The following is a 23,252-nucleotide window of genomic DNA, read 5'->3' on the forward strand; positions in this document are numbered from 1 at the left end:
AACACAGAATTCAGCAGTTTCAAAATCTCCCCACCACTGGCTTCATCTCAAATCCAACCCTCCCTCCCGCCTCTTTGACCTGACACAATCTGTCAATTTTCTTTTCCACTATCCGCTCCACCCTTCCCACTGACCAATCCCCATTACTCCTACGTGCACTCACCTATCACCATCCCTACCCTTTCTCCTACTATTTATTTCCCAGCTCCCTCCGCCTCCGAGTTCTGATGAAGTGTCCCGACCTGAAACATCAACTCTTCTGCTCTTCAGATGCTGCCTGACCTGCTGTGTTCATCCAGCTCCACACTGTAGTGACACAGGGACCATAGATTTGATGTACGTACCCAGTTCATACCCACTGAACATACTATACGTGAGAAAGTTCCTTTCAAGGGTAAGCGAATTTTTAATAGGCTAATGTCTTAATTACTGCAAATCAACCTCTCTGGCAATGAAAATTACATTTTACATGAGTGGAGTCTCATTCTTACAGATTTAAATTATTGCTGACTATTTTTTAAAAATTGATCCTCTGACCTTGGGTCAAAAAGTAACAGCAGAACCAATGCATGTCCAGATTAGGCACAGATGGTCTCATGGCTAAATTAATATGTTTCATACGCATCTTATGACCCAGACACAGGTATAACACATGTTTGAATGAATTTGTCCTCATCTATAAGATGTCATTCTGACTGTTCTGAGAGATTACCTGCAGCACTGAGTCAGAGGGGCAAGTATGGAGAGTTCATCATGTGAGTGTTTCCCAAACCTAAGAAAAATAAAGGAATGCTTTAAAAGCTGGTTTGCTGAAATGGGAAAGAAAGCATTGTTATCCAGATATGGTCATCAAGTTGAGATACAGACATTAATTAAGGTTGGTTTATTGTCAGTATGGATTCCCACGTAAGCCCAACAATGCACTTTCATCTATTTGTTATTTTGTGCAATCACGCACTCTTTAATTTTTCTGTCCATGAAATGTTAGCAATATTACATCACAGTTAATGGATTAATGAGTCTGACCCCATGTCAGCTCATCTGCTGCTGAAATTACCATCCACGCTTTTGTAACCTCAAACCGTAAAGTTGCTGTCCTGGCTGACTTCCTATTTTCCACCCCACATGAACTTGAACTCATCCCAAACTCTCATGATCATGTCCAAACTCACACCAAGTCCCATTCATGTATTACCCTCAAGTTGCTCAGCTACTTTGACTTCTGGTCCAGAAATGCTCGATTTAAAAATTCTCATTATTTTGTAATGGTCTCTATAAAACCCTTTGTATTGCTACCCCTTTCCTCATTTATGATTCTCCTTAAAAACTTTTAGATCAAGCTTTTAGTCATCAGTCCAAATATCTCCTGATATGTTTTGGTGTCAAATTTTGTTTAATAATGGTCCTGTTAAGCAACAAAGGATGTTTTAATGTATTAAAGATGCATGGCGTCATAACAAAGGTGATGACAAAAAAAAAGGATTGTGACAGCCAAGGAGTTGCTTATAACAGTACAGAATTTCCAAAAAAAAGTGAAGATATTTTACTATAAGTAACTGACCTTTTTTGTTTGGAATTAGGAAGTCTTAAGTTATCCGTTAATATGAACAAAACCATTGAATTACTAGACTAAACTGGTGCTTGAGTCTCAATGATGCCATAAAGCAATATTTTACTGTAATGCAGTGTTACTGCTACCTAGACCATTGAACTGCAAAGCTGAACAATGACTCTACGTTTTGGACGGACCCAATAACATGATTGATTTTTGACCCTGTCATGTTCTAATATCAGAAACAAACTGATTCTCAAAAGGTTGTAGCTTATCATAGAATCCCTATTTAGTGTGTAAAGAGGTCATTCAGCCCATCAGGCCCAGATCAACCCTCAAAACAGCATCCCAGCCAGATCTAGCACCGCCGTCCTATCCCCATATGCAAACCACCATGGCTAATCCACTTAGCCTGCACATTTCTTGTCACTATGGACAATTCTAGCATGGCCAATCCATCTAATCTGCACACCTTTGAACTGTGGAATGAAACAGAAGCACATGGAGGAAACTCATACAGCCATTGGGAGAATGTGCAAACTCCACACAGATAGTCACCCCAGGTTGGAATTGAACCCAGGAACCTGGTGTTATAAGGCAGAAGCACTAACCACCGAGGCACCATGTCACCCCAAGCAATCAGGGGTCATCCTGGTTGACAGCAGCCTGTATGCTAAAGCTTTGTTTCTCCAAATTGTGTTTTTTTAACAAGAGTCTGAGATACACTTTGTCTCTTCTGATCATTAATGAAATATTTAAAAGAAACAAGGTTCTCACCACAGAAATCACTTGCAGGTATGTTACAAAGCTAGCCTAGACTAGTTACAAATAATCCAGACTGTCTGCCTTCTCATTTCAGACACACCTTTTGGAAATAGTGACAACGGACTGCTGATTTTATATTACTCTAATAGAATGCAGATTTACTTTTATAATTAAAACCGCAGGGGTATGTTTGATTGTATGTTTCCTGAATCGAGATTCCTCTACGTTCACTTTCTGATTGTTATTTGCAATCCTGATTATCAGAAGTCCTTGTATATTCTGACAGCTTTCCTTTACTATTTTTGAGAAAATTACCTCTGAAGTGCAGCACCAGAACAAATGTATGCCCAGCTCAGTTGCTAAGTCTGCCAGTTTCCAATGGCTTACTATACCTGAGACAAGCTGTCAGGAATCACCATTAAAAACCCACTTGAGAAAATAAATAGTGCAACACTCAGAGCTAAACCAGGAAAGCTGTCTTTAGCATTGCACTAGCCAACAATATTTTTAAAATGTTTCCTTCAGCACAGCTGAAATTGTGTTCTCAATGGGCAAGGATCCAGCTTTGTGCTTGCTCAGCATTTTAATGATCTTGAAGACTTTTTCCTAAATTCCCTTTTGATAATTTGCAGTTCACAGCTAGGCCAGATGTTTCTATCCTCCCACCCTCTGCTGCATGCAATAAGAAATCAAATAACTTAGGACTTTCCCGTCAGAAAATGAATCCAGAAGTAAGAGAAGTAGAAAGCAAGCCTTCTCTACCAATGATAATGGATAGTTGTTGACACACTTGTCAGAACATTTCTTGTCTAGATCTAAAGGTGGTGTTACCAGAGTGATGTCCCACAAAACACAAAATGCACACCTGAATAATTACGATAGCAGTTCATAGCTGGGCAGGACACTGTAAAGTGGGAAACTAACAGGAAATAGTGGTTGAAAATATTTCAAAATCTCCCCTTCCCCCACTGCATCCCTAAACCAGCCCAGTTCATCCCCTCCCCCCACTGCACCACACAACCAGCCCAGCTCTTCCCCCCCACCCACTGCATCCCAAAACCAGTCCAACCTGTCTCTGCCTCCCTAACCGGTTCTTCCTCTCACCCATCCCTTCCTCCCACCCCCAGCCGCACCCCCAGCTACCTACTAACCTCATCCCACCTCCTTGACCTGTCCGTCTTCCCTGGACTGACCTATCCCCTCCCTACCTCCCCACCTACACCCTCTCCACCTATCTTCTTTGCTCTCCATCTTCGGTCCGCCTCCCCCTCTCTCCCTATTTATTCCAGTTCCCTCCCCCCATCCCCCTCTCTGATGAAGGGTCTAGGCCCGAAACGTCAGCTTTTGTGCTCCTGAGATGCTGCTTGGCCTGCTGTGTTCATCCAGCCTCACATTTTATTATCAAACAAAATGAGATGTGTTGAAAATTCTTCTGCACTTCTGTGGCAACTTTGGCACAAATGCTGAACTCCTCCTCCAACCCTATCTCTAATATCTTTATTTGTCCCAGTATCATCATCCCTTTTGTCATTTAATCTCTCCTGCTTTCCAGTCTATCACAGATTTTCCCTTTTATTCTTGCCCTGACCCTCTGAGTTCTTTCATACCTCCTAATTTGTAACCTCTCAAACTTATTCCAGTTCTGATGAACAGTTATTGGCCTGATATGTGAACATTTTTCTCTCGCTTCACAGAAGCTGTCTGACTTTGTTTTATATTTTAAATTTCCAGCATTAATGATATTTGCTCTTGATTTCTCATACACACATTTGTCTGTTTTGATTTTGGGTTTGGATACAGTGTCCAATCACGAATTGCAGAAAGTTTACAGAGTTTAGTTTGTACGAATGCAGATAATTTCATGGGTCAATTTTACATTCAGCAATTGTGTTAATTGCTGGTAAGCAGGAATGTCCATTAAAAGTTATTATGCTTTCTACTTGTTTGCTTTATGTATGAGTTGCAGAAATTCTTTACCCCCTGGCATTGTCAAAGTGGATGATGTAGCCATCCTTTCCAAACTTCTTGAAGACCTCAAAGTGATGTCGATCCATATTTCCTGGAAACAGATTTAGAAACATTGTTATAACTAGCAGTAGAAAATTTCCATCAGGCCTAAATTTCTATTCAGAGATTGTTTTTGAAATTCAGCTCTAGCTGTTCAGATGGCTACCCTAGTCTTTAATGAGCTTGACACTTAATGATCCACTAAAGATGCCATTAATTATCAATATTAATCACTGAATTTTTAGTAATTCTGCTGAGTCTCCTTGCGTTGTCCTTGTCTAGTGACATCATAAAATATTTTAAAATCCTTCAGCAGCTCACTTTCCTAACAGTCACCAAAAAAACTTTTAAGATTGAACATGTCTCAAAATACTTCCCAGAAGCAGAAATCAAAGCATTAAGAGATGCAGTAAAGCAGATTTTAAGATGTTTTGAAGAAGCTTCAAGGGTGGGCAAACAACTAGAAAGGTGGAAAGATTTGGGAGGAGTGCTCTAGAGGTTTGGGCTAAGAATGATGCAGATTAATTCTTTCAACAATTTGTGTTGCTTCTGATTGGAAGATCTTTCAAAGTGATGCTGTGGACTCCACAGTCGATTAAGACTGGGATTGAAAGGGGTAACCTCAAATAACAGAATTCGGTCTTGTTCCATGTGACACTTGTCTTGGCTTCTGGGAGGTGCTCAATTAGCTCTATCAGTAAAATACTCTGCGAGCAAGAGCCACTCAATACATCTATTCTGATCTCTCAAATACTTTTCTTCCGGACAAAACAAAACAATGATCTTGGACTAGATATGGAGATTTGATGTGTGCAAAATCATTTCACCTACTTTCAATCACTAACCAAAATGGCAACAACTCAAAATAAATATCTTTACACCTTAAAAAGAAACAAGGGTTTCATTTTCAGAACTGACGTGCGTACCTTGTTAGTGGAACACAGCTTACAAGAACAAGTTCAATCAAAACAGGATCAAAGCGACATTCTTCTCTGCATTGAGCTCCCTCTAGTGGAGTTCGCTATTCCTGGTGATTATTTTGAGTAATTGCCTGCGTCGCAATCATCTTTAACTACATTAAAGTGCAAATTCTGCCTGTTTTGTTACATGTACCTCATTCCTCATTTTAAAATTATTTTTGTTTGCATTGTACTGTCGTTTTTGTTTGTTATATGGTGATAGGACTTTGTTTTTTCTTCCAAAATGTGCCGAGGACATTCTAATGAAGATTCCTCTGGTCAATCTTGGCCAATCTTAGTGTTTTAGTATTGTCCAGTGAGTTGGCTCAAATGATATCACAGCTGAATTGACCCTGCCTTTTCCCAATATCCCTCATTATGCATAAATCAACAGAAATGACAGGATAATAATAAACGAAAAAAACACACCTTTTGAGTCCAAGTCTAATTATTGACCTACTTCCTCACAACCTAGAGAACACACAAAGTACCTCCTGACTCAGTTACGTGCTGAGGTGTGATGGAATGACACATTTGGGTTGTGAATACTGGGGGTAAAAGTGGTGTTTAATCGAGTCATAGAGTCATTCAGCACGAAAACAGACCCTTCCATTCAACCAGTCCATGCCGAATATAATCCCAAACTAAACTAATCCCACCTCCCTGCTCCTGGCCCATATCCCCCAAAACCTTTCCTATTCATGTATCTATTCAAATGTCTTTTAAACATTGTAATTGTACCTGCCTCCACCACTTCCTCAGGAAATTCATTCTGCATATGAACCACCCTCTGTGTATAAAATTTGCCTCATGTATTTTTTAAATTCCTCTCCTCTCACCTTAAATAATGTTACATTTAGTCTTGAAATCTCTTATAAATCAATGCACAGACAGTTCTCAACTGAATACACTGTATAGGTGATTAGTAGAGTGAACAGCCAATGGGGAACTTCAAATCAGCGTCCACAGGAAAACAACACATACGGACCAAATACTGAACTACAGGAGCAACCATCCCAACACCCACAAATGAAGCTGCATTAGAACATTATTCCAACGAGCCACCACACACACTGCAGCACAGAGGAACTACGAAGAGCAGAAGAAAATCACCTATACAGCATATTCCAAAAGAACAGGTACCCAATGAACACAGTCCACCAATTTCTCAGCAACAAACGCAAACAAACAGACAAAACGTGCCCAGAAACCATGATAATAAAATGTGAGGCTGGATGAACACAGCAGGCCAAGCAGCATCTCAGGAGCACAAAAGCTGACGTTTCGGGCCTAGACCCTTCATCAGAGAGGGGGATGGGGAGAGGGAACTGGAATAAATAGGGACAGGGGGGGAGGCGGACCGAAGATGGAGAGTAAAGAAGATAGGTGGAGAGAGTATAGGTGGGGAGGTAGGGAGGGGATAGGTCAGTCCAGGGAAGACGGACAGGTCAAGGAGGTGGGATGAGGTTAGTAGGTAGCTGGGGGTGCGGCTTGGGGTGGGAGGAAGGGATGGGTGAGAGGAAGAACCGGTTAGGGAGGCAGAGACAGGTTGGACTGGTTTTGGGATGCAGTGGGTGGGGGGGAAGAGCTGGGCCGGTTGTGTGGTGCAGTAGGGGGAGGGGACGAACTGGGCTGGTTTAGAGATGCAGTAGGGGAAGGGGAGATTTTGAAACTGGTGAAGTCCGCATTGATACCGTTAGGCTGCAGGGTTCCCAGGCGGAATATGAGTTGCTGTTCCTGCAACCTTCGGGTGGCATCATAGTGGCAGTGCAGGAGGCCCATGATGGACATGTCATCTAGAGAATGGGAGGGGGAGTGGAAATGGTTTGCGACTGGGAGGTGCAGTTGTTTGTTGCGAACTGAGCGGAGGTGTTCTGCAAAGCGGTCTCCAAGTCTCCGCTTGGTTTCCCCAACGTAGAGAAAGCCACACCGGGTACAATGGATGCAGTATACCACATTGGCAGATGTGCAGGTGAACCTCTGCTTAATGTGGAATGTCATCTTGGGGCCTGGGATAGGGGTGAGAGAGGAGGTGTGGGGGCAAGTGTAGCATTTCCTGCGGTTGCAGGGGAAGGTGCCGGGTGTGGTGGGGTTGGAGGGCAGTGTGGAGCGAACAAGGGAGTCACGGAGAGAGTGGTCTCTCCGGAAAGCAGACAGGGGTGGGGATGGAAAAATGTCTTGGGTGGTGGGGTCGGATTGTAAATGGCGAAAGTGTCGGAGGATGATGCGTTGTATCCGGAGGTTGGTAGGGTGGTGTGTGAGAACGAGGGGGATCCTCTTAGGGCGGTTGTGGCGGGGGCGGGGTGTGAGGGATGTGTTGCGGGAAAAATGGGAGACGCGGTCAAGGGCGTTCTTGATCACTGTGGGGGGAAAGTTGCGGTCCTTAAAGAACTTGGACATCTGGGATGTGCGGGAGTGGAATGTCTTATCGTGGGAGCAGATGCGGTGGAGGCGGAGGAATTGGGAATAGGGGATGGAATTTTTGCAGGAGGGTGGGTGGGAGGAGGTGTATTCTAGGTAGCTGTGGGAGTCGGTGGGCTTGAAATGGACATCAGTTACAAGCTGGTTGCCTGAGATGGAGACTGAGAGGTCCAGGAAGGTGAGGGATGTGCTGGAGATGGCCCAGGTGAACTGAAGGTTGGGGTGGAAGGTGTTGGTGAAGTGGATGAACTGTTCGAGCTCCTCTGGGGAGCAAGAGGCGGCGCCGATACAGTCATCAATGTACCGGAGGAAGAGGTGGGGTTTGGGGCCTGTGTATGTGCGGAAGAGGGACTGTTCCACGTAACCTACAAAGAGACAGGCATAGCTGGGGCCCATGCGGGTGCCCATGGCCACCCCCAAAGTCTGTAGGAAGTGGGAGGAGTCAAAAGAGAAGTTGTTGAGGGTGAGGACGAGTTCAGCTAGGCGGATGAGAGTGTCGGTGGAGGGGGACTGGTCGGGCCTGCGGGACAGGAAGAAGCGGAGGGCCTTGAGGCCATCTGCATGCGTGTGCTCCTGAGATGCTGCTTGGCCTGCTGTGTTCATCCAGCCTCACATTTTATTATCTTGGAATTCTCCAGCATCTGCAGTTCCCATTATCTCTGTGCTCAGAAACCATAACCACTGTCCCCTACATCAAAGGCATTTCAGAAATGACTGCCAGACTACTCGGTCCTCTTGGCATCAGGGTAGCCCACAAACCCACCAACACACTAAAACAGCAGCTAATGAACTTAAAAGACCCTATACAGACAACAAGCAAAACGAACGTCATCTACAAAATACCTTGCAAGAACTGTGACAAACACTACATTGGACAAATGGGCAGAAAGCTAGCCACCAGAATACATGAACATCAACTAGCCACAAAACGACATGATCCACTATCACTCGTATCCTTACATACAGATGAGGAAGGACACCACTTTGATTGGGACAACACATCCATCCTAGGACAAGCCAAACAGAGACAAGCACGAGAATTCCTAGAAGCATGGCATTCCAACCGGAACTCCATCAACAAACACACTGATGTGGAGCCCATCTACCATCCTCTGACAAAAAGAACAGGAAATGACATCACCAACAGAGGAAATGACATCATCAACCCAAGGAAACCTAAACAGATAAATAGAAAGCAGGACATAACACCAGCGCTTCACCGAAGGTTCACTGATGATGTTACCTAGAATGGTGACGAAATGTCTGGGAATGAACCTTCCCACTCAGTGAACCAGCTTACATCCGGGACAAAATAAAGACCCACTCTTTTGTGGACCGAGAAGAGGAGAGCACGACTGTGTTGGAGGTGGCTGTGCACCCTTGCAACCGGTGGATCTTAACGCTGGCTTCAGCCTAACGCTGGTTCAGGGGAGCAGCCAACCTGCAACGATGGCTGCAGCGAGAGACTTCAACTGCATCATCGATGCAGATGGAAGATCTGGCGTGGGGACAGCGGGTGGGGGGAGTCAACCGGATGTCATGTCCAGATTCCTGATGGGCATGGTGAAGGACACCACGCTGCTCGACGTCTTCAGCGCCCCTGCAGACGGAGCGCAGCGGAGATACACCTGGTCGCGGCCAAACGGGTCTCTCCGCTCAAGGATAGACTTCCTGTTTGTGTCACGGGCGTTCTCGGTCAGGTCCACTGGCATCGAGCCGGTGTTCTTCTCTGACCACTGCCTCCTGTTGGCTGACTGTCACTTACAGGACGACCAGCAGGCCGGCAAGGGGACATGGAAGTTCAACACGACTCTGTTGACCTCAGCGAACGTCGACGAACTTAAGAGGGAGTACACTGGTTGGAGAACCGTGAAACCCCTCTTTGAGTCTCCGGGTGATTGGTGGGAGATGGTGAAGGAGAACATCAAGAGGTTCTTTGTCCTCAAGGGTGCTCAGAAGGTAGGGAGAGGCGGGGAAAGCTGTCGCGACTCCAGAAAAGGGTGCAGAACCTGCTCCTTTTGCAGTTGATGGGGGTTGATGTCATGGAGGACCTCCGCGAGGTGAGGGCCAGCAAGCCTCGCTCTTCGCCGCGGAGGCCTCCAGGATAATCTTCCGGTCCAGGGTCCGCTCCGTGGAGCAGGACGAGACGTGCTCGCGGTTCTTCTTTCAGAAGGTGAGCAAAGAGAGCTCTGTGCTTAGCTGGCTGAAGGAGGACGACAACTCGGTGACATCGTCTCGGCCCGACATTTTGAGGATCAGCAGATCCTTCTATGCCGGACTGTACGACGCGAAGCCCATGGACAGCACGGCCTCTGAGTTGTTCCTGTTGTCTATCATGGAGGTCTTAGGCGACGGCACCAGGGAGTGGCTGGACCGGCCGATATCCCTGGACGAGCTGACCAGAGCCCTCAAGTCCTTGGAGAGGAATAAGACTCCCGGGAGTGACAGCTTACCGGTCAAGCTGTATTCCGCTCTGTGGGACCTGGTCGGCCAGGACCTGCTGGAGGTGTATGATAGTGCGCTTCGGGCAGGGGAAATGTGCAAGTCCATGAGGAAGGGCATCATCACCCTCATTTACAAGAGGAAGGGGGAGAGGGAAGAAATTAAGAATTGGCGTCCCATTTCACTATTGAACGAGGACTACAAAATCCTGGCCAAGGTCATAGCCAAACGGGTCAGGTCTCTCCTGGAGTCAGTGATTCACCCTGACCAAACCTGTGCTGTGCCAGGCAAGGAGTTCACTGAGAGCCTCGCGCTCATCAGGGGTATGATTGCCTAGTGCAGGACAGGCGGGTGGGCACCTGCCTCATCAGCCTGGACCAGGAGAAGGCCTTCGACAGGGTCTCTCATGCTTACATGAGGGAGGTCCTCTCCAAATTGGGGTTTGGGGAGGGCATCCGCAATTGGATCCGGCTGCTCTACGCCAACATCGTTAGCGCAGTCTCGATCAACGGGTGAGAATCGGACAGTTTTCCCGTCAGATCTGGAGTCAGGCAGGGCTGCCCGCTCTCTCCTGCCTTGTTCGCGTGCTGTGTGGAGCCCTTTGCTGCATCCATCAGGAAGGACGTGAGCCTGAAGGGCGTGACTATCCCATGCAGCGGAGGCCTTCAGGTCAAGACCTCCCTGTACATGGACGATGTCGCCGTCTTCTGCACTGATCGTCGGTCAGTGAGTAGGCTGTTGGACATCTGCGGCCAGTTTGAACTGGCCTCGGGTGCCAAAGTCAACAGGGGTAAGAGCGAGGCCATGTTCTTCGGGAACTGGGACGACCGCTCCTTCATCCCCTTCACCGTCAGGACAGACTACCTGAAGGTGCTGGGTGTTTGGTTCGGTGGAGCTGGGGCGTGCACTAAGACTTGGGAGGAGCGTATCACCAAATTAAAGCAGAAGCTGGGCAGGTGGATGCTCCGGTCCCTCTCCATCGCGGGTAAGAACCTGGTTGTCAGGTGCGAGGGGCTTTCGGTACTGTTGTATGTGGCGCAGGCCTGGCCTATTCCCTGGACCTGTGCCGCTGCGGTCACCCGGGCCATCTTCCACTTCATTTGGGGGTCGAGGATGGACTGGGTCCGCAGGGACACCATGTACAAAGACCTGGGAAATGGGGGAAAGGGCGTACCGAACGCCACCCTCGCCCTGACGGCTACCTTTGTGTGCGGCTGCATCAAGCTGTGCGTAGATCCTCAGTACGCAAACACCAAGTGTCACTGCTTACTGAGGTTCTACCTGTCCCCGGTGTTGCGAAGGATGGGCCTGGCCTCGTTGCGGCGGAACGCTCCGAGTATTTGGACCGTCCCGTACCACCTGTCCTTCTTGGAGAAATTTTTGAAAGGAAACACCTTTGATCACAAGGCTGTCAGGCAGTGTTCAGCACGTAGTATCCTCGAGACCCTTCGGGAAAAGGAGAGGGTGGATCCCGTCGTGTGGTTCCCCACGCAGACTGCCAAAGTCATTTGGCAGAATGCCTCATCGCCAGAACTTTCAAACAAGCACAAGGACATTGCTTGGCTGGCGGTGAGAGGGGCTCTGCCAGTGAGATCCTTTATGCATGCCTGGAATCTCTGCATCACTGCACGCTGCCCTCAGGGCAGCTGCGGGGGGGGGGACAGGACTGTCGATCACCTCCTTCTGGAGTGTGCCTCTGCGCAGGAGGTCTGGAAGGGGATGCAGTGGTATTTGTCGAGGTTCGTCCCGAGCAGCTCCGTGACGCGGGACTCCGTGCTCTATGGGCTGTTTCCCGGGACGCACACCGAGACCAACATCAACTGCGCCTGGAGGACCATCAATGCAGTGAAAGACGCTCTTTGGTCTCCTGCAACTTGCTGGTCTGCCAGCTGAAAGAACTGACCCCGACCGAGTGTTGCAGACTGGCGCACTCCAAGGTCCAGGACTTCGTACTGAGGGATGCGCTAAAGTTTGGGGCAGCTGCCGCCAAGGCGCGGTGGGGAAAGACCACCGTATGAAACCTCTTGTCCAGAATAGAAGAAAGGGTGCTATCTGGTAACTGGGCCCAGCTGGCGCTTTCCCCAACTGGTCAGGGGGCCAACGGGGACTGTGCGGGGTGACGACTGCCGGGGTATTTTCTTTGCTTTGTTTTTTTTTCCTTTAGTTGGTGTACGTAGCCCCTGGGTAACGCGGAGCGGCTTGCATGACTGGGTAGGTGTGTAAATGTTTTATTTTTTGTACATCTTACGAATAATGTATATTTTTTCAAATAAAAAAAAATGTGACGAAACGTCTGAAAACTAACCTTCCAGCTCAGCGAGCAAACTCACAAACAGATCCATGTTTTTAGCCTACTGTTCTAATATTTCAGAAATAATGGGAATTGCAGATGCTGGAGAATCCAAGATAACAAAGTGTGAAGCTGGATGAACACAGCAGGCCAAGCAGCATCTCAGGAGCACAAAAGCTTGGCCTGCTGTGTTCAGTGATAATGGGAACTGCAGATGCTGGAGAATCCAAGACAATAATATGTGAAGCTGGATGAACACAGCAGGCCAAGCAGCACCTCAGGAGCACAAAAGCTGACGTTTCGGGCCTAGACCCTTCATCAGAGAGGGAGATGGGGTGAGGGTTCTGGAATAAATAGGGAGACAGGGGGAGGCGGACCGAAGATGTAGAGAAAAGAAGATAGGTGGAGAGGAGAGTTTAGATTGGGAGGTAGGGAGGGGATAAGTCAGTCCAGGGAAGACGGACAGGTCAAGGAGGTGGGATGAGGTTAGTAGGTAGGAGATGGAGGTGCGGCTTGGGGTGGGTGGAAGGGATGGGTGAGAGGAAGAACAGGTTAGGGAAGCAGAGACAGGTTGGACTGGTTGTGGGATGCAGTGGGTGGAGGGGAAGAGCTGGGCTGGTTGTGTGGTGCAGTGGGGGGAGGAGACGAACTGGGCTCTTTGTTCTAATATTTCCTTTTGTGGCTTGGTGACAATGCTTGCGAGATTATCTTCTTGTGAAACACCTTTTTTTTACTGCATTAGGGGTGCTACTGCTGTTGAAACAATTGGAAGTAAATGAGAAAATTATCTTCCTTTCCATTCTTACCTGTTAAAAAGTCAAATATCGCCATATCGATAACATTCAATAATCTGCTACCTGTGTTGTAAGGTGGAGTACGTTTTATCTTGTCACAGTAATTTGGATTGGTTTCCCACCTACAGAAAAACAAGGAGAGAACTGATTTGAAATCCTAGACATAATAATACTCACAGTACATCATAATGTCAGCAAATCCATCAATATATTGCTTCCCAAGGACATATTACTTTAAGGCAATTCAATTTTTATCTAATATTTACCATTTTGACTGAGTGGAATATTACTCCTTACTTTTCTAATTGCTAATATTGTTTTCTTCCATCCTCAACAAGACCAAAAGTATTATGTACATTGACTGATCAATACTGTTTGAGCAAATGCTTAAGCAATTCCATTATTTTTCTTTATTCTACTCATTATTTGTTATTTTGTTTGTTTTGGAACCCCCCCATTGTATGTACCCAGTACCATAGAATGATTGTTTCAGGCGTTTGGCTCTTGTGAATGGGATTTTCCTTATAATGTAAGGAATGTGATTCATATCTCATTATGTTATTTTTGAATTCTTAAATTTGAACATGTGGCATGTGGGCTTTGTGTATTCCTAAACAGGTTAACTTGGAAGTATTTCAGTAACTATCAGGATTTATTTTAAAATACAGTATTAGAAAGGCACTTCCTGGAGAATAATAGGTTTTGATTATATTGGGATGGTTTATAAGCGAATAACTTAAACAGTACAGTGCTTTAGTCTTTCAGACAGCAAATTCTGTATTTTTTGAGTTTAAGGGTAACTCTTATGGCTTGGGAAACATACTTTTAGTTTCAGCATGGGATGGTTTGCAGAAATCTTGGCTGAAGTGTGTGTAATAGTTGTTCCTGAGAAATGGAGGTAATTTGAGACTTTTAATGAAGAGGTTGCCTGACTATAAGGAGATTAGTTTAAAACTTTGGATCCAAAGTGTTTGTTTACAACACTGAAACAGTCATTTTAACTGAGAAAGTTTAAGCTCAGTTGAATGAACACTCCAAGAAAAGGCAATTAGATTCTCAACATGGAGAATTAAAGTCACAATTATATTAAGCCCCAAGGATTTGAAAGAGAAGGACTAAGGGTAGGAGCGTTGCTAATAACACATCTACCCACCATAATATGGGGTACAGATTGAAAGTGAACTAAAAGGTACAGACTAGTCCTCTGTTCTCCTTTAATATGCCCTCACATAGAATTACATTGGTGGGAGGGCTGTAAAATTCAGTGGAGTAGGAGGATGTAGGCCATCAAACACATTAGGATGAAGGCAGAGAGGAAATGTGATGTATATATTTGGGGAGACTTAGGGAAGTGAGACATTTTCTCGGTGTGGAGGGGGTAGGAATCATTAATAAGCTGAAATAGAAAGCATGCAATATTAGTGTTCTACATTTTTAAATTCAACCTGTTTGGATAGGTAACATGGCATACCTTCACGGCAGGTGGGGCTTGAACCAAAACTTTGTGACCCAGCAGCAGGAACACTCTGTATCTCAAAATCTTTAAAGCATTGGGCTAGGTTTCTGAAATACTTGTCCAATCACATTCATCACTGACAAGCTGAGACTAATTTCATAGCATAGAATCCCTACAGGCAGGAAGCTGGCCATTCAGCCCAATGAGTCTATACTGACTGTCCAAATAGCTTCCCACCCAGACCCATCCTCTACCCTATCCATGTAACCCTGCATTTTCCATGCATAATTCACCTCACCTGCACATGCCTGGGCACTATCAGCAATTTAGCTTGGCCAATCCATCTAACGTGAACATTTTTGGACTGTGGGAAGAAACCAGAGCACCTGGAGGAAATCCATGCAGATGATATGCAAACACCACACAGTCACCCGACGGCAGAATCAAACCTTGTGAGACAGCAGTGCTAACCACTGATCCACCATGCCAACCATGAAACTAATCGTCAAAGCAATAATGACATAATAGAAACAGCACTTGTGGTGCAGTGGTAGTGTCCCTAACTTTGAGCCAGGAGGCCAGGCTTACATCTCACCTGCTCTAGACATTTGTAATGGCATCTCTGATCAGGTCAATTAGAAAATAACTAAAGGAATGGAAACCAGCGGAAAACAAATCTTGGTTTCGTCTGTTCCATTTGTGATTGTTGGCACTCTATTCAAACCTGTTTCACTTCAGTTGCTATTATCTAAAGAGGAAGGATGTTGTAGCCGAAAAACAGTGATAAATCCGAGCACTTACTCTTTTTTATCAGTGAACGTGTAGGATCTGCTCCATGGGTTCTCAATGAGTTCTCTCTGGGCAATGTACAGGTCGGGCAGAAATGCAGATACTGACCCTTCCAGTAGGTGAGGTTTCCCACAGACTGCATACTCTGTTTTACACGAGTACAGACATCTTGCAAAGAAACACACATTGTTGTCTGTAAAAGAATAAAGACACAATTAATTCACAATATTGTTATAACCAAGTATAGACATTATTTTGAAAATTGTTAAATAATTAGAGTTGCCAACTCTGACCAAATATATTCCTCCAGTCTATTTGTCAGGTCAGTCTTCATTGTCCATCTTTAATACATTTATAATTAATCAACAAAAGTGTTCAAAAGAAATGAGAAAAGCACCAAAATCTTTCTGCTTTTGTTGTTGACAATGGAATCCAGGAGTTTAATCTCTGATTCCTCGTGGTTTCAGGGTAATCCTGGAAGGTTAACTGACCAACAAAGCAGACGTGACAGGAAGGGCAAGTATGTACTTTTGATATTTTAGCAACATTCATAGGAACTAAGAAAACTGTCCAGCCTTTGACTCTGGCAGGAAACAAGAACTTACCGCTGTACGTGACCTCAATGTTCCTTCACCTCTGTGGGCAGCCAAGTTGAAAGATCCTCTGCTATATTTTTCATTCACAAGATCTCTGTTTGTGATCTGGGTGAAACATTTTTGAAAAGTAATCTGAACAGCAGCTGTCCAACGACAGCTTCATTCTATTGTCACTGTCCAATAGTGAATAGCTTAAAACAAACAGTCAGGAGTTTTGTTTAGTTATCTTTGGGGATGAAGAAGTATTTATGTAGATGTTTCCCGCAAGAGGTTAATATGGGGAAGACAGGTTGGCATGTGAAAGGAGCAACTTAATGATTAAATAATGTCCTTGTTTCATGCTTCCATATGTTCTTATAGCCATTAATAGGAAAAGGAATCAAAAATTATACTAGTCAAATTGCCAAATTTAAAATAATAGAAATTTGCCAGGCTCTTAATTGCACCAAGTGGAAATTCTTTCATAGTGAATACCTCAACATTATAGAAAGATGATGAAATGAGTCGTGGCTTTATCTAGTATACTACCAATTAAACAGTTACAAAGTACATACATTATTATTGTAGAAACCAGATGGAAATTGGCTTTCCTTTTTACACTGCAAAAATTGTTACTGAATTTGGACAGTGAGGGGCGAGGACTGAATATTGTTATAAATTTACGAAAGTATTTTTTGGACTGTCACATTGAGAGTCTAATCACTTGACATCATGTTAATGTCCTTGGCCATTTTGGAGGCAAACAGCCCAGTCTAGATTGGGCCAGTGAACACCTCCCTTTTATGAAGCTTTTACTCCCTTGGAGAGTGAACACATCCCTTAGTGAAGTTTTTACTGTTGTTAAACACTTCAGCCTCCGAGCCTTTGTGAAACACAACAAATCTGGAATTATATTAGGGATAGAACAGTGCAAACCTATTTTCTGCTGTTTGGGATATCTCAGGCTGGCTCCTCTCATTTATTTTCCACATGTGTTACTTGTTGAATTTACCATGTTGGACAAACCCAGGTTCTCACTTATTGGAACGATCAAAATGTACTCACACTCCTATCATTAGACATAAGATGATTACACTGTTTTTAGCTTCTATTAGTTGAAAGAAACTAAGTTGCTTTTCAGTTTACGGAAAGCTTTTACTCTGAACTACGCAGACTTCAGTAGAGTTTGGCTTCTTTCTTCATTACCTGGTGAGATGAAAAAAGTGGCTTTCAAATCTTCATTTCTAGTCAGATCGTGGATCTCTCTACTTAGGTTAAGCTTTCGGCCAGCCACTGGTGGAACACGCCGGAAATCAAGAATTCTTCAATGGAAGATATAGATTCATAGCAAATAAAATGAATAATATATTTGATTAATGTATCTTCAGATAAAGTGTGTGAACATGTACCTGAGGCGCAGGGGTTTCAACTCCTGAACATTGCTACTTTAGCAATTTACTTACAATTGCTACTGTATGTAATCTGTTCTCAAAACAAAACCTTGGGCATTCTTAACAGTCCCACTGCCATTTGTCATCAACAAACAGTTGATTGTGTATATTCCTGAATATCTTGTCCTATAGCAACAGGAGGAAACCATTTAACCCTTGAGCCAGTTTCAATATTCAATAAGATCATGGCTGATTGTAACCCAATTCCATTTACCTTCCTTTTCCCTTAGTATCTTTGATTAATAAAAATCTATCAATCTCAGAGTTCCAATATTCTAACACCATTTGCATGTTTTCTAATTCATTCCTCAAGGCCAATATTCCAGTCCCATGATGCTCTAAGCAATGAAAATTCCCATGTTGGCCATGGGACACCAATTTTCTTTTGACTTCCACTGTTTCCAGTTTTAATCATTTGGAAAGTCCCCCCATTCCATCCTATTAGGTCCAACGTGGACGATCTCACAGTTATCTCCACCAAAAGCTATTTGTCAGAACTTTGACCAATTGCTTGATCTGTTTGTATCTCTCTGTAATTTTGAGCAGTCACCTACACTACTCCCAATGCTCCTTTTCTTTATGTCAATGGAAAACGAGGACATGTGGCTATTTATCCCATCAGCATGCCATGGTGAACAGTTCCAGTCCCAAAAACAAATCTTTGTGGAACACCATTAGTTATATCCAGCCAATTAGTCCTGCTCTCTGTATACCCTGTCATACAGAACAACGTTACTGAAGCTTTTCAATCAATTAATGATGATCATTGAATATAGAAATCCCTTCCCCCCCGCTTTCCATTATTATTTAGGTTGTTGTTTGAATGTAAAAATTTTTTTAAAAATCCCTCCAGTGCACCATTTTATATAGAGTTTATACGTGTGGTCAATCTGATGATCACTGCCAAGTCATTGCCACTCGTTTTGAAAGACATTTTGATGCTGTGGGTTTAAAACATAACTTGCAAGCTGACACACAACAGGAGGGAGCAGGGCTAATGGTTTTACACACCCCATGATATTTTTTCTTTTCACTGCAGTTGAGTTTCACTATTACATCTCTGGGACAAATTTAGTGCCACATCCTGAGTGTAAGAAAGGCTGTGCTGTATTAGTTTGCAGTCAGGCTGCGGGACGGTTCAGCTCTTAGCGCATTCCCCATCTAGGGGGAACACATTGAAAGGTTTGCCTTTCGCCTCAAACACACATTCCAGAGAAGAAGCCTGTTTCACAACGTCTTTCCAGTTTAGGGGCAATAGAGTCATAGAGATATACAGTACAGAAACAGTCCCTTCAGTCCAATTCGTCCAGGCCAACCAGATATCCTATATAAATCTAGTCCCATTTTCCAGCATTTGGCCCACATCCCTCTAAACCCTTCCTATTCGTATATCCATCCACAAGCCTTTTAAATGTTGTAATCGTACCAGCCTCCAGCACTTCTTCTGGCAGCCCTATCCATATATGCCTCTGTGTGAAAAAGTTGCCCCGTAAGTCCCTGTTATATGTTTCCCTTCTAACCTTAAACCCTTCCCTCTAGATATGGACTGCCCCACTCTAGGGAAAAGACACACCCCTCATAATTTTATAAACTTCAGTATGGTTATCCCTCAGCCGCCGACACTCCAGGGAAAATAGCCCCAACCTGCTCAGCCTCTCCCTATAGCTCAAACGCTCCAACCCTGGTAACATCCTCGTAAATCTTTTTTGAATCCATTCTAGTTTCACAACATCCTTCCTACAGGAGGGAGACCGGAATTGCATGCAAAACTCCAAAAGTGGTTGAACCAATGTCCTGTACAGATGCAAAATAACCTCTCATGGGGAAATGTAAACTGGATGGCAATAAGTTGCTCCTGTGAAGACAACTTAGATGGAGGAACAGAGTAAAGAGAGATTTTTTAAATGACCTCATTGTTTTCAAACATCTTCCACTCCACAGCTAAGTTTTAGCAATAAAAAGAGTATTGACAATAAAATCCCTTCTCCACCCAACTGTTTTCGTAGATGTGTCACCCTACAAGGAACATATATATGATTAAATGAGCTCTCAATAATTTAAGTGGTTGATATAATTATAGTATTTTGGCTTAAACTTTAGGTGGAATGTCAGCCAGCTGTAATCTTTACAATAACAATGTTTATGAAGATTTTCAAGGAGTACAATCTTCATAAAAAGACTTTCAAATAAAATTTTTCTATGCTCCAACATGGCATAGGCTTTCTACCATGTCTTGTCAGAGCTGGAATTTTTTTGTATTTCAAAAATTAGAAATTTCTTTTTGTTCTAATCTGAAATGGATTCTGGTCTCCACTCTGAAAAATTAATTCTTTACATCACTGACAAGAGATGTGTTTTGAGGTTCCTGTGGGGAAATAATTATTTTGTTCTCCTGGTTAAACATGCATTTCCACAACTGATAAAGGAAAAGATTTTGTTTTTAAATTAATGGAGGAGGAGTATAATTTAAAATGTAATTAAATCACACAATAGCCCACCACTAAATGTCAATGAATTCATTTGTGTGCAGAAAGCTTCCTCTCACTTGGTGCCCAGCTATTGAGAAGTGATGTTATGATTTTCTGAATTTCCTCCTGATCCATTTCAATCAGAAGGTTGGATTTTTTTAAGGGATTTTCCCAATAAGTTGAATTTAGGTGTCTGGAATTAATGGTACCCTGTTCCCCACAGGTAAAAGCAAATCAGAGAAAGGAGCCCAGCCACTGAGCTGTCCAAAGACATTCAAACGTGTCAGGCTTCCATGCCTAGTTCCCCAACACCAGGATATCCCACCCCAGCTTGTGGGCTGGATGCCTTTGCAGAATATCCCTGCACTGCTTTAATCCCAGTCACAGCACAATGAGACCTTTAACTGGGCATTAGTTGGTTGCTCAAGGGCTTCAATTGGCCTGCACATTGACTGACAACTTGACGGAGTAATCCCCATCCTGCACTCTTTGTAAAATGGGGATGTAGTGAATGATTGGTGGCAGGCATGTACCAACTACATCCTCCCCACCCCATCTTAGGGATGTGCAGGTTAGATGTATTAGCCACGGAAATGCAGGGTTATAGAGATAGGGTAGGAGAGTGGATCTGGTTGAGATGATCGTCAGAGGCTTGTTGTGAACTCATTGGCCCATATGGCCTGCTTCCATACTGCAAGGAATCTATGATCTGCGATACCACAAACAAGGGAATATTAAATTTTGCCCCAGGTGTTTGCATTCATATTGGCTTTTACAACAACATTTCGAGCTAACAGAAATGTTAATCCCCAGGATCACACTGCTCAAAAACTTCTTGCTTTTGGTCCTTCTACAAATCACCAGAAAGTTGAGCAAAACAGCAGCTGGATTAACGAAAAACCCATTAGTTCACTAAAATCTTACCCTGCCTACTTGGCCTGACCTAGCCAGTACAAAATTATGAGGCTGACACTTAATCCCTTCTGAAATGTTCAATCAGCTGCTCAATTATAAAATCCAAGCAACTATGAATAGACAATGAATGTTGTTTTTCCAGTGTTAAATATTGATCAATTTTAAAAAATCTTGCATCAAAAATTCAAACCCTACAGAGCACAATAAAGGCCAATAAGAATTAACGATGAATACATTAATATATACAATGAAGTGGATTTTTGTACAAACTCATTATTCTAGATAATCTGTTTCAGGGAGTTATTACTATTGAAGTCTGTAGAACCATACAAACAGCCCATAGTTCATTACGTTGCCATCTTAGTGATAGCAAAGCTTCATTCCATTTTTAGTCATTTATATTGGATTCTTTAAGTTGGCTTTACCTGTCCAGGTGAAAAGCAGCTATTTCAGCATTGTGCCTTTGAAAATCAACAAAATAAAACACATCTGCTGGAGTTTCCTCTTCTCGTTTCTGCCTGAGAAAATGGAAGGAACGTTTCTTTTGTAGCGTGGGTCATTCATCATGCAACAAATTAAAGGGTAATTTACCCGGTTATTACAACACACATACACATTACCTCTGTGAATTATTTCTTTAATTCTCCTCTTAATGGCTCTTCCCATGATTTCTCAGTGACCCACTGACTTCCTGCAATCTGCTGTATAGCCAGCTGGCAGAAAGTGCCTGACTCTTCATGTTCTGAATATCTTCATTTAACTGCTGGACTAATCAGTAATAGGCCTAGAATCACTGTGCTCAGAACACAGAGATATGTACTTCCATAAACAATCCCCTTAGAAATGATATTAGGTGGTCATAGTTACACTCTGGGAGAAAGGCCATGGAGAAATTTAATTTGTTCTTTGTCTTCCTGGCTAGATATCCTCAATTTACAGCAATGATATTGCTAAACAGATGTAGTTACTGCTGATTTTAAATCTCCTTACAACATTAGTTAGTATGTGAAAGACAAAGAGAGATGCACCAGAATTAAAGGAGGCTGTCAAAATTATCTGCTATGTTTTGAGGGCTCAAGTGTTACCATCCCTTTATGGCCATGAACCAACACCCCAGTACTCTCTCCCGTTTTCCCCCATTTACACACCTTCCCTGTCATGTTTTCCTCTTCTCCCAATTTTCCCTGCCTTTGACCTTGCTTGATCATAAAAGATTGTCAACTTTTTGCCGTTTTGATATGAGGTTATTGAGCAGAAATATTAACTGTGTTTCTTTCATAGAATCCCTGCAGCATGGAAAGAGGCCATTTGGCCCATTTAGTCCACACTGACCCTCTGAAGAACGTCCCACCCAGACTCCTACTCCATCTCCAAAACCCCACATTTACCATGGCTAATCTGCACATCCCTGCACACTATGGGCAATTTAGCCTGGCCAATCCACCTAGCCTGCACAACTTTGGACAATGGAAGGAAACTGGAACACCCGGAGGAAACCCGTGCAGACACAGAGGGGATGTGCAAACTCCACACAGACAGTTACCCAAGGCTGGAATTAAACCTGTGTCCCTGGCACTGTGAGGCAGCCACGCTAACCACTGAGCCACCATGGTACCCCTACTTGGGAAAAACAGACAGAACTTAAAAAAAAACAGCGGACTGAATAGTCCTGTTTTTTGGCTAAGTGTCATTTTTGTCGAGTTTCATGTGAGGTCTAACATGTCACAATCACCAGACTGTGCTCCTGAAACTGTGCTTCTTTCTAGGAAGAATGCCTTTTGAGGTGAAAGCCTCTGAGTTGGTGGAGGTGTAGAGAAAAGCCGTGTGAAAGTATCCTCTGAGAGCTCAGCAGCTTCCACTTGAGGTCACTTTAGCCCACAAGTGGTCATGCTCTTCTCCGGCTAATTCAAGAGTCTTCTTCATCGAAGGAGCAAAGAGCCTGATGTCCACCCTTCCCTCCCACCACCCATTGAACTTTCCCCTCTTGTCTCAGTTACGGGTCAAATCCTCCTGCAATGAGACAACAAGAGGGTTCAATATAACGGAAGTAGATGGAGGAGATATTAGTGCTGATATATCAGCAGGATAAGTGGTAAGGTCTCCCCAGTGAGTGAAGATGAAGCTCAGATGGTAGGAGGGGTTAGCAGGTTGGGAGGAATGAGGTGGATGGGAGTCATTGGATGGACTTGATGGATGTAATAATGAGGGAGATCCAATCCATGAGCCTTGGTGAGGAGTGTGTGCAGTGGCAGAGTTAGCAGTGGCCCTGTGAGTATGAGGTGGCAGAGAGGGAACAGTGGCACTTATCTTGTTAAGTGCAGAGGATCATTGGCCTTTTCCCTTCATTGCTGAGTGTCACCTTCTGACT

At 44.0% G+C, this 23,252-nt stretch overlaps 1 protein-coding gene across 2 annotated transcripts in view; it reads right to left on the reverse strand.

The window, feature by feature from the left end:
- The window catches only part of fam20a (FAM20A golgi associated secretory pathway pseudokinase), a 54,522-nt gene that overhangs the window by 3,464 nt on the left and 27,806 nt on the right, over window positions 1-23,252 (reverse strand). The window contains exons 5-10 of one of the 2 annotated variants that reach the window (XM_048554760.2): window positions 21,310-21,402; window positions 17,257-17,372; window positions 15,488-15,668; window positions 13,243-13,352; window positions 4,295-4,376; window positions 713-772 (exon numbers count right to left, since the gene is read on the reverse strand). In XM_048554760.2, the coding sequence (XP_048410717.1) occupies window positions 713-772; window positions 4,295-4,376; window positions 13,243-13,352; window positions 15,488-15,668; window positions 17,257-17,372; window positions 21,310-21,402 (642 nt within the window). The remainder of the gene's footprint in view (window positions 1-712; window positions 773-4,294; window positions 4,377-13,242; window positions 13,353-15,487; window positions 15,669-17,256; window positions 17,373-21,309; window positions 21,403-23,252) is intronic. The other variant, XM_048554761.2, reaches the window with a different exon arrangement.

Source organism: Stegostoma tigrinum, chromosome 22, assembly GCF_030684315.1.
Source record: "Stegostoma tigrinum isolate sSteTig4 chromosome 22, sSteTig4.hap1, whole genome shotgun sequence".
Taxonomy (NCBI): Eukaryota; Metazoa; Chordata; class Chondrichthyes; order Orectolobiformes; family Stegostomatidae; genus Stegostoma; species Stegostoma tigrinum.